Source organism: Astatotilapia calliptera, chromosome 20 (genome assembly GCF_964374335.1).
Source record: "Astatotilapia calliptera chromosome 20, fAstCal68.1, whole genome shotgun sequence".
Taxonomy (NCBI): domain Eukaryota; kingdom Metazoa; phylum Chordata; class Actinopteri; order Cichliformes; family Cichlidae; genus Astatotilapia; species Astatotilapia calliptera.
The window spans coordinates 29,458,560-29,470,694 of NC_137441.1; the positions used below are offsets into that span (position 1 = coordinate 29,458,560).

At 39.0% G+C, this 12,135-nt stretch overlaps 1 protein-coding gene across 3 annotated transcripts in view; it reads left to right on the plus strand.

Moving 5' to 3' along the window:
• Positions 1-12,135, plus strand: part of mgll (monoglyceride lipase) — a 45,752-nt gene that overhangs the window by 20,547 nt on the left and 13,070 nt on the right. For all 3 annotated transcript variants that reach the window (XM_026153339.2, XM_080294897.1, XM_026153338.2), the window contains 3 exons: positions 1,243-1,379; positions 9,261-9,371; positions 9,811-9,900. In XM_026153339.2, coding sequence (XP_026009124.1) covers positions 1,243-1,379; positions 9,261-9,371; positions 9,811-9,900 — 338 coding nt within the window. The remainder of the gene's footprint in view (positions 1-1,242; positions 1,380-9,260; positions 9,372-9,810; positions 9,901-12,135) is intronic.

Consider the following 12,135-nt stretch of genomic DNA (forward strand, 5'->3'; position numbering starts at 1 on the left):
GGACATGGAAGTTTGGGACAGTGCCTGTAGACACTTGTGTTCCAACTTGCTGGGGATTGCCCTGCCTACCTGGGATGGTCGCATGGGCCCTAGAGAGGAATGATGGCAGAATGTTCACATACTGTTCAGCATTTATGGTTAGCCAGGCCATGTAAAAAAAACTACTCTTCTCATACCATAATGGATGCTTATATGTAGCCACTGAGTTCTAGTTTCATAGCCCTTTTCTTGCTTAGAGACTTCTCTGAATTCTTCTAATCCCATGTCATGTAGTGGTTATGTAGATAATGAAACCATTATCTACATAACCATCCACCAATGCTCTGCAATTTTACAACAACAAAAAAGAAAGAAAAAAAGAAAAAAAAGAAACATCACAAACTTCTTAAAAGTGGTAAACCCTTCCACATGTTTACTTGAAAACATCTTGAAATTCAAAATAAGCATACATTTTTTGAATGCGTCCCATCTTTTTTGGAGTGTTTTATAGGAAGCATGCATTTCTAAACACTGACACACTTTCAACATTACAGAGCCAACAAGAGAAGGTGTGAGATGCACATGTGAATGTTTATTAGCTAGTGTTATTGGGTTGGTGGTTACCATGGCAGCCAGCCTCACCTCTCAGTTATTGGTGCAGAAAGCCTGAGGACAGCACATATATATAATATATGGATGTGCACATACATATTCAGATATTTTCCCTCCTCTCCATCTGTCAAGCTCGCTTCTATCATCTCTGTTTTCGTCTTTTCTTGCTTTCATCTTCTTGTTTGCCCCCTTTTCCCTCCTCTTTTGTCTTAAACCATCATTTTTTTCACTTCAACTCTTCCCCCATACTTTTCCTCTACTAGTCCATTTTATTCTTACTCTCCCTGTTTTTTCTGTTTCCCTTTCCATCATTTCCTTTATTTTTCTTTACGTCTCTCATCACCAAAGCAGAAGGCTTCCCCTTGAGTTGAATTGTATGTGGATGCAGTCAGTCCTTAAAAAGTTTAAGGAATAAATGTAAAACATATTTTTATAGTATGCCTGTGATTTGCCTTTTATTCTCATGCAGTTACCCTTTCAACAGTTTTGTGTTTAATTCAACTTGTTGAACTGCTATAAGCTATAACTCTAGGCTTATAATTACCCTTGTATCATGCTACTTTGCCCTCTTTTCATAAAAAAATTTGAAGTTTTCTTGTTTTTGAAGGTCTTAAATAATGTGTTAAACTTTCCTGATTCTTTCTTCCACAGTTGGCCATGGCCAGAGCGAAGGTGACAGGATGAACATTAAGGACTTTCAGATTTATATCAGAGACTCCCTTCAGCACATTGACCTGATGAAGTCTCGCCACCCTGACCTACCTGTATTTATTGTAGGCCACTCCATGGTAAGACACTTTCCATGAATGTGTGTCAGTTCCTGGAATAAACCATGCATGTCTTTGGAATTGTTTGCACAATGATGTCCTTGGCTTTTGTCTTGTTCTGTGTCCTGGGAGCAGTGTTGTCTTTTGATCAGGTTGGTTTTCCTGTTTTGTTTGGTGTTAAATTGCATAATGTGCCTGAGATCCTCATACAGTATGCTTGACACAAATAGAGCGAGAGAGCTGGCGAAAACCAATGTACAAGTCCCGCTCAAGCACATATTTGATGAGGCTTCCTGTGACATTTTGACACGTAAATGGGGAAAGTGTTACTCGTCTAGTTGCATGGTTTACTGCTGCTCTGGACATGCAAGTCTAGATAAACTGGTTGTTGAATATCAGCAGAATCAGGCATTTTTTAAGTAGCAGTGATTAAGTAATATACTAAGTAAAATACTTAGTAACTTGCTACCTTTAATTATTAATTGACTTGCTAAGAGAACCGCTTACAGTTTTTCTGTTTAATGGTCAAACTTTACCTATCATCTAAAGTATAACAGACCAACAGTTCAGGGAAGGCTTGCGAAGTTCGCTGTTCTTGGTAAACCCCAGTTTACCTTTCACCTTTCACACAGTGCCACAGATTCCCGAGAGTCTGCAGCTGCTACGGAAAACCTCCAACAGGGCAGTCGCAGGTTCAGTGACCTGCTCAAGGGCAAATGTGGCTGCATGACAGACACAGACAGAGAGTGTTCACTTTCGTCAGTTTGCGTAGAAATCTTCTATTGACCTGCCTCATCATTGACTAGCTTATTTGTTATTATCCACTAATGAAACAGATTTACCTAGCAAAATGAAAGCATTACGGATTCCAGTATCATCTACATTACATCTCAATAGAAGCTAAAGCTAGCTGCTGTACAAGCAAGGAGCTGGTGCTAAGTAATGAGCTACTGGCTGCTGTATTTTACTTGCAGTCCTTCAGAATTATTCGTTTTGGGTTTTTTTTCCCATTTTAAATACAGCCAACTAACTTTCAAAACCCTATCTTAAACTTAACAGACCGTTATGCTAGCTGCTTGTCATTCTCGAAGCTAAACATATTACTCCTTGACTTGTTCTTATATTGTACTTTTCTACTCTGAGTGGTCAAAAGACTCTTTGCTACAAGAAAATTCAGTGAAATGCAGTATTAGTTGTTCATTTAACTGAACCAATTAAGCGTAGACCACTTGTTTTCCTCAAAGCTTATCCAGCTAGGCTTGAATATCCGGGCTAGTGCTAATTGAAATGGCAGTTCATTACATAGCTCACTCAGAGAAGCATAAAATCTTTAATTCTCACATAAACAGCTATGGCCAGTTAAGAATCGTTAATTGACTTCACAGTGGACTGTGGAGGGAGAGCTACAGGGTGTGAACTCCACACAGAAAGGCCAAACCAGGAGGTTCACTGGGCAGTGCACCACAAAGTTGCTCTACTTTCTTAAACAACGCTGACACATGCAAAGAAAAATTCCTAAACTAAGAATTAAAGCTTCGCTTTAATCCCTTGTTAACCGTAACAGTTAAGTTCAGCAGAAAAAGTTATGCTGGGTCTTCAGCTGGTTTAAACTTCAGTGCAGCGAACATGAAAAGAAAATTCAAATAGCCTTTACTGTGGCTCTGTGAATTCGGCAGACACAAAACTGAACCAGAATTCTCATTAAAAATAATTAGACAACGCCTGGAAAGCTTCAAGGCCAGCTTTGGAGCTATTTTTAACTGATTGGTTTATTCTGTTTTCACAGCCTCTCGTTGTTGTGCTCTGCGACCCAACTCTCAGCACAGCTAACAGATCACAAATGGTAGTGATGAGTTATATAATAAATGATTACTGTCAGTGTTTCTAGGTCGAGTCACTTTGTACTCCCGTGAACTTGTTTCGGTTAGATGAGCAAGTCGCTCCGATTCTGCATGCCAACATTTTTTATGCTTTCATATGTGAGGCTTTATGTTTCATAAGGAAACTGACATCACTCACTGAAGTCAAAATCTAAAACAATAAGTCCTTTGAGCATTGCGCTGTGCAAGTCAGAACGCTTCGAAACGAACCCAAGTATGCTTTCAAACATTTTTAGTGCACAGCTGCAGGTATCAAGCAGAGAATTGTGAGTTCATTGCAGAACTGTTTCGCCATGCCTTCCAGCAAAGCTCTACATGCTGGTGTATAAATACTGGCTCATGAAGCCTGTTTTTGTGATTAGGCCCTTTAGTTCATTCAGACAATCACTAGCTAAGTTCAGGATATACTTTTTTGTATTATTTTCTGCTATAAAGATTTTAATTGCTATGTTTTGCATCTAACTGTCCTCTATTAGAGATAACAGCTCCTCCTTCTTTGATGTCTTTCTTTTAAATAGGTCATATTTACTGTCGTCACTTGGGCCTTTAGTTGCTTCAAACAACATGCTGTTTAATTAATGGGTCCGCCTTGGCGAGCCATTTATGGCTCATGCGCTTCAGTGCAGTAGGACTGTATACAGACTGAGGCTGTGATGAAGGGATCTTAGAAGCACAGAAGTACATACTTTGTGTAAACTCCACTGTGGGATCCCAGGCTGAGGCAGAGTGCTTGTTTAGACAGCAGATTCTGTAAATATTAAGAGACAGCTGAGCAAAGTCACAGCAAAATCTCTTTCTTTTCCAACTTCTTTCTCTATTTTTCATCATCCCTCACTTTCCTGCTTCTTTTGGACTTCTAATAAATCCATTCAGTGTGTCTCCTTTGGCCTTTTCTGTTGCTGGCTAAGGATTATGCTTGTGTGTGTACACATGGACAGTTGTGGACACCCTAGATATTCTTCAAATCTGCCTGAGGGAAGCGTGTAAGTCTGTGCAGCAGGGAGCTTCTTGTTCCCCTTCTGGTGATGAAAATTAAATCACTCAGACTGAAGCAGACCCTACTTACTCATGGACATTGAAAATCATAAGACTCTTAAGTTATTGGTTAGACTCAGGTCCTTCTTTTTTTTTTCTTTTTTTTTGGTACCACCTGTGATAGCAATGGAAATGAAATCGACTGGGATTTATGTAGCTTTTTCTCATCTGACTGACTACTCGAAGCACAGAGAGGCCCCAGCTGGAGATAAACCTGTTTTAACTTTCTCAAAGGCAGTTTTGAGTACCTGGGCTTGTGTCTGTCTATCTGCATTGATGTCTATTGACAGCAACAATGCAAGAAACTAAACAGCAGGGGTGTCAAATATAAAGCCCAGGGGCTAGAATTGGTCTGACAAAGACTCCAGTCCAGCTCACTGGACTATGACCTCAATTATGGCCAAACTACAGTTACTACTACAAATAATTATTATGTGGAAAACAATTAAATGACTGAAAAGTTCCTATTTTTTCACATTTTTTTTTACAATGGGTCCACAGTAACAAAAAAATATCTGAATATTTTCTGTTAATTGACAAAAACTTTCAGTTTTCTAATTACAGGGCAGTCTGGGCAATTAGCTTTTTCTCAATCTTTACACTTTTATGTCTTACAATTTAAGCCCAAAGAGTGATGCTGACAAAATAATTTCATTTACAACAACAGCATTTCAATGTTGTGTAGAAAAATGACATACTGTTATAATTGCTCTTCTTTTTCTTATATTAAGAAATCACCAGGATTAAAAATGCAGGTAAACTTCTGCACAGTGAAAGACAGAAAGGGTCCGGCCCGCTTAAGATTAAAGTGAGCTGTATGTGGCGCACGATGTAAAATGAGTTAGACATCCCTGTCGAACAGTCATGAAACTTCACAAGCGTAACTGAGACTTAACTAAAGCAAAGTTTGGAAATGACTCATTTGTGTTTTAGACCCATAAATACAAGTATACATGTAAAAATGAAGTAGTCACTGCTCTATGGTCTATGGGGGTGGCTGTGTTTTTGTGTAAAGACCACAAACATCGTCCATTTCAGTGACTCAGATCAGCTGACATCGCAGGCTGGAAGCAGCCACACCCATAATGATGCACAACTTTTAGCTTGTGCTAAAATTTAATTAAATCAACTTAATGGTGTGAGTTATAAAAGTCAGCTTTATTTTTTACCCCGTTGCTTGTTGCTAGACAACATCAGAGGAGTTTGTAAGTTTTTTTTAGGTTACAGCTAGAACCAGAGGAAAATCCTAAAAAACACCCTGAAGATGAAGTCAGTTGTGTAGTTGACTGTGTAGTGTAGAAATGGGTGTGTCTGAGGTTTCACTGGTGTCACTAATGTCAGTTGGTCACTAGTTTCCCTTTCCATTTAGTTTCATATCCTTCTCCCTAGATATAACTTTTTTTTTTCATTTTCATCTCTCTTCATTTCATCCTCTGCTACATTCTTGTTTCCTTTGAAACAAATAAAAACCCAAACTCAGTTTTCAGGAAACCTGCCGCGGGTCAAGTGATGTGCAACTGTGTTTTTACAGGCCTCATTTCCCAGTTTCCCGGTGTTTTCACTTTGCATCCTGTTTCTATTAGTCTGTTCCTCTGCTTCTTCAGTTTTATAAATCTCTCAGGCCACGATGACGCAAAAACTCCAAACGACAACACAATAGAGACCACCTGGGTATTCTGCTGTGTGTGTTGAGAGGCTGCTCGAGTGATAACATCCTGTAATGTAGTCGGCAGAGTCAAGCTGCAGTGACGCTGTAAAGAAAGTCACAGTTCTAACTGATCAAAATGTTAATTTAATTTATAGTTATTCACAATTGAACCATGTTTTTCATAATATTTTATATTTTATTATATTTATTAAGACCTGTGAAACAGGAAAAAGTCTGTTAAATTTCAGATTCTTTGATCTTATAGTGTCATTTATGTCACAGTAGTCTGAAAGTGATTTGCGACCTACTGATGATCATATAAACCTCAGAACATGGGCATTTTTGTAGCGTGGGTTTAAGTTTTTAGTTCAAGCTATTTACAGCTTGATGAAAAAACTACCACAATTCATTTTCACAGTTTCCAGAACACATAAACATGTGTGAGAACTTTTAAACGTGCGACAGCAAGAACTAAAAAACACATTACGGTTGCAAATTTACACAAAACCAAACACTCGACTTTTTTCAGGGGCTCCGCTGTATCTCTTTTGGTTGAGCAGTGACACAGAAGTTTTTAGCAGTTTGTCCACGTTGTATCTGCTCGTGGGATGCTGTAAAATCCCTTCAGCTTTGGCGTCTTCCCACTCGTACTCATTTATTTCTTTCTCCATCAGTATTTCTGGCCGAGGCTTACTTGTCCTTCCTCTGTGACAGCCTTTTATGTAACGGTTCAGCAGTGCTTAGGAACTATTTGTTCAGCTTCTAAGCCCTCTGTCTCATCTCCCCTCAGTATCCATTACTCACAGTAAACAAAAATTCCCTTTGTGATGCACCGTGGCTTCAATAAAAACGCTTCTTCATTTCTAATCGGCTTGGAAAACTTACATATAATGGGTGACATTTTTTTAATGTGAGACATTAGTTCAAGTTAAACATCTCTTGGTGCACTCCCTAATTTGTCCTCTTGGCACCATTGAACAACACCATTGCATTAAGGGAATGTCTTCAGTTGTTTTTGTTGTTTTTTTTGTTTTTTTTTAGTGGTGAGTTCATACTGAATGCAACAGGTGTTCACTTATTGGCCATATAATGTTTATTAAGCCTACATCATATAATGCCGCTATTTTAGCCTTCTACTCCATAAAATGTCAGTGGTGTACTCTCTGTGTACACCATGCAGTGTTAGTGGGGCAGCTGTACAGTCCATATAATATCAGAGTGTTAGCTCCTTGGGCTATTTTTTGACAGTTCGAGTCCACCCACTGACAGTGTGTAGCACTGTGTACAATACCAGCATTCATTTTGTCAACTCTAGTTCAGAGGTAGAAGAGTGTATAGGGCCTCTTATCAGCTTCTGAAAGAGCCTCTCTGTCCCAGTCATCCATCTGTCACTCTGTCTCCCTCTCTTCCCTTCCCTATTCACACTTATCTCACTCTATCAGTGCAGACCCTTTGACACAACTGCATTCATTGGCATTTTTTGGTGATATTTAACAGGCACTAAATATGCTGAACCAATCAGCCAATTTGCAGCTTTTAGCAGCCCCACCACTACCCACCACCACCAAAAAAAATGCAACTTGAAGTTGAGCATTACTTCTGTTTTTGCAGCAGTGCGTCCTGGTGTTCACATGTAGATGTTTTAGCGAAAGACAAAAATAAGAAGAAAGGGGAGATTCAGGCAGCTGCCCTCTTTTTTTCATACTCCCTGTGTGTTTGCATGCAGGCGGCGATGCGCGAGCGTGCACTTGTGTCTTTACAGAGTGAAGTTTTCTGGTGGGAACGGTTTTGTCTTCCTTTCGGTACCCTTTTTTCAACAAAGCGAGGCTGTGATTGGCCCCCGGGCTGATGAATATTCACGTAGGTGACAAAGAAAGCTCCCCACATAAACAAAGTTGAAGCCAATTAGTCTCCCACACAGAATCACTGTGCTCCCGTGCGTGTGTGTGTCATGCACTTGTTGCATACGAGAGGAGAAACCGTGCCAGAGTCGACCCTGACGAATCGATTTAGGTTTTGGCTGCCATGGAGCTGCTAATTGTCGTGGCCCTACGTTACAGAATTGAAATCACAATATGAAAAAATGTCAGCGTGGGTGCTATAGTGTGGCCCTGGTGCGGATGTTCTGTGGAGCTCAGCAGTGTTGTGCCCCCGGGGCCCATGGTCCCACACTGACATTTCTCTGTGTGGAACAATAGTAAGAAAAAATAGGGTTGGAGATCTACACAAAAGATGGCTTGTTTCATGTTAGCTGTGACCTCTGAATAGTTTTCCTACTGCTCCTTGCATCAAGACCTTTCACCTACTTTAGGACCTTTCCACTTTGATCACATTAGAAAAGACACTCCTTTTCCTCTATTGGAGTCTAAAGAAGTAAGACGTGCCGAGTCTGTCTCCTTACTGAAACCCTGTCTTTATAACTAATGCTGTTATCTGTGGTTTTCTCTGTTTTGTTAATTTTTTTCTCATTTTTTCAATTTATTTTGGGTCCCTTGAGAACAATATGCTTTATTTTTAAATAAGAAGATATCATACATCGTACATGATGAGGTTACTACTGCACTGATCAGTACACAGCGACCAGTGACAACATCCACTTTGGTGAAATCTCCACGACTGCCATTTTCTTTTTTATTTTAGATATATGTGCTTCTTTTTCTTTGGCCTAGTGAGTGCTCTCACCTTTATTTTGGTGTGTTATATAGTTTTTTTTATCAAACAACAGCTGTCGACCGTAGCACCGCAGAATCTTTCATCTACTCATGACTGGAGGCTCATGCTCGTGACAGCATGACAGGATATAAAGATTACAGCATCCTCCCTCTGCTCAGCTGTGTTGTTAGCTAGCTGCTTCTTTTGATAGGCGGATGAAGACAGAAGTACAAAGAAAAATTAGTTCTTACATAAAGAAAGCTGTGCACAACAAGTAGGCTATGATTTCTGGAAATTTACATGAATGTTGGCGTTATTAAATGTGTTTTTTGTACACCACCAGGCAGCTGCCATTCAGTCTCATAATTTTAAGAAAAGAAAGTCGATTTCTCCCAAACCAGGATTTTCACACGTTAAAAAAAATGTTGTACATGCCCAAAGTAAAATATTTTAAGTTTTACTTTTCTAGATAATTTTAAATAATGTAAGCAAGTTTGGTAACCGCAAGAATCTTCATATCATATTTTACATACGACATCTTTAAGCAGCATATAAAATTAAAGAGGAAAATTCAAAATTAAGTGACAGAAGCATGACATGCGGGCAATAGATTTAAAGAAATAGCTTGACAAATATTATTTGTATTACAGTTTCATTAAGCTAATATGTTCTGCATTTCTTTTATAGGGTGGTGCTATCTCAATCCTGACAGCCTGTGAAAGACCTGGTGATTTTGTTGGAGTGGTTCTGATAGCTCCCCTGGTCCAGATGAACCCGGAGTCAGCCACACCATTCAAGGTACCACATACCAATCACCGACCCTTTAAACCACTATTCTCTTCTTTCTGTTCTTTTTCTCTCCTCTCCCAACCCAAGAGGCAGTTATCTTACTTTACTCAGGTTTGCTGTGGATGGTGTCTATAATACTTATAATACTGGCACCTTTTATTTTGTGTGTTTCAAAGGCAACAATCAGTTCAGGTATCACTAGAGCTGCATAAATGGCCTCTCACTGAGTCTTTGATACAAGTATGTCCCAAGTGTGGCCAATCTCTGACAAATCTCACAGAGGAGGCTGTTTTAACAGAAATAAATGACTTTTTTATTCCTTATTTTATGAATTAAAAGTCTAACACTAATACATAATAGTGCAATATTTAAAACCAAAATAGGAGAAGGAAACAGTCTTCATGAATGATGTCACATGAAAATAAGCTATGCTCTTCTCTGTTTGTAGGTTTTCATGGCAAAACTGCTGAACCACATGCTGCCCAGCCTCACTATGGGCTCCATCGAGTCCAAATGGCTCTCACGGGACAAGAGGCAGGTGAGAGACTGATGCTGGCAATGTGTGTTTTGGGTGGCTGAGCACTCTTGTTGTTTGAAATTGAAATATCACTCACTGAGACTGTGGGAAATAGAATTTTCAAGGTGTAAATTTGTCCGCGGTTGATTGTCTACGCTAATGTCAAGTCACACTATGTTTATTGTCCAATCCCATGCCAAAACACCACATCTTTGTAGACACTGTACGCCTTTTCCAAACAGCAGGACAGGTTTGCGTGCGTTTGTTGGTTGTGTTATTTTGTAAACACAGTACATGCTACACACCCATACTTTGTAGTGCCCCTAGAGACATCCCTGGAGAAACAGAAACAAATTCTCATGGCATGTCACCACGCCTAAATTTTGCACGAATTTGAGTCTGCGTGTGTGTGTGTGTGTGTGTGTGTGTATGCCTAGTTTACATCAACATTCCTACATCCTGCTGCTTCTGCTTCCTACAGTCAGTCAGAGGAAGTTGTGTTCTTCCAGATACAAGAATAAACAATAGCAGATAAATACTGAATCAAAGGATGTAATCATGTAACAGGTAATCTAGGCACACAGGTATCCAACTGCATAATGAGACTATGTGATACGATATTGTTACTAGAAGGAAAGTTGCAGGGGTGGATCATACTTTGCTCTGATTTCTCACTGTAACCTTTTCTTCATGTGTTTTCAGTAAAGTAGAAAGCTCAATTTCACAACTGAATATGAAACCGTTCGGTAGCCTTATGTTGTTTTATTCATTGTGAGCGGGGATCAGTGGGAATGAACGTCTCAGTCAAGTTCGGTACATAAATGTTCATGGCCTCAAGATGTTCTTTCACCAAAAGACAGGAGAAAAGTAAAAAAACTAAATGAAATTTGCTGTTGCAGGATTTATATTTCTTTTTTCATCATCTACCACCAATCAGCTCACAAACGATCTTATGATGAGCTTAATGAATACTTTTTTGTATTGGTCCTTTTTGCTCCTGTAACTGCAAGTCATTGTTATTTAGTGAACATGCAGTGACACTACTTGTGTCACTAGTTGTGTAATATTCAAGATGCACACAACAGTGTCCACTGATCAGTTTGCTGATTGTCGCATAACAAACAAATGCAAAATGTTACTAATTTTAAAATGAGGGATGATAAAGCATGATGCAGAACCATAAACGAAGCATTGATGCACATACATAAAGATACAAAGTCCACCATGCTACAAGACCCTGCAGCAGTTACATTCTTGCACGTTATCTTTAAAACGTGAAATACAATCTTTAACATTTAATACAAAAAACAGTGAAAAAAATAGGTTGAAAAGAAATAATAAACTATTACTCTCATCAAAACATTTTGAAGTTAATTTATTTCATTTTGTAGCCCAAAGTTTTCGATGATAGATTAGATGGAAGGATGTCGTCTACAGCACGAGGTTTCACAGTCTCCTGGGCTGATGTGGTGTCATTAGTCAAGCCACCTGTGACAATAGAGGAATGCTCTTTCTGTCAAAGTCAGCCACAGCTGTGCTTACATAGATGCTGAATAGACATGAGTAACTGTATGACTTATGTGACAGCTACTTGTAACTACATGTTTAATGTCAGAGAAACAGGGAATTCCCTCTCCGATTTACCTCCTTAGCTTCCTTTTTCCTCCTTTTTCCTTTCTGCTTCCTTTTAACATAACTCCACTTTTTCATCCTGCTTCGCTCACATTTTTATTTCTAAATAAAACTCACTGTCCATTTATTAGCGACCATTTGTTCCCGCTTCCCCTCCAACTGCCACAGATTTCCCAGGAGTCTTTTCATTTTCATGCCCATATTTTCTCCCTGAGAACAACTTTTCTCCCTTCAGCGTTATGCCATATTTGGAGAAAACTACAGTATGTATTTGCTTGTTCATTCTAGGCTGTGCACACCCTTTCTAAATGTGTAACACATATCTTCTCATAGTTGTATATTGCGAGAAATTAGAAAATGATTAGGCTTGCAAGATCTTGCATTTATTACAAGTTGTATTAACATTTAAGTGGGGTTTTTATTGAGCATTCTAACAAATTAAAATTAAAAAAATTAAATATTAATTTACTTGTATGAGTTTTAACAACTTGAACACATAAAATGTATTTCTCCAGCATATACTGTAATCTATAATGCAGTTCAAACGTGTTGTAGCTTCCAGCTAATTTTAAATCAAAACACTGACCACAACCTGGCCAGATGTATTTGGCATCTGTTACCATG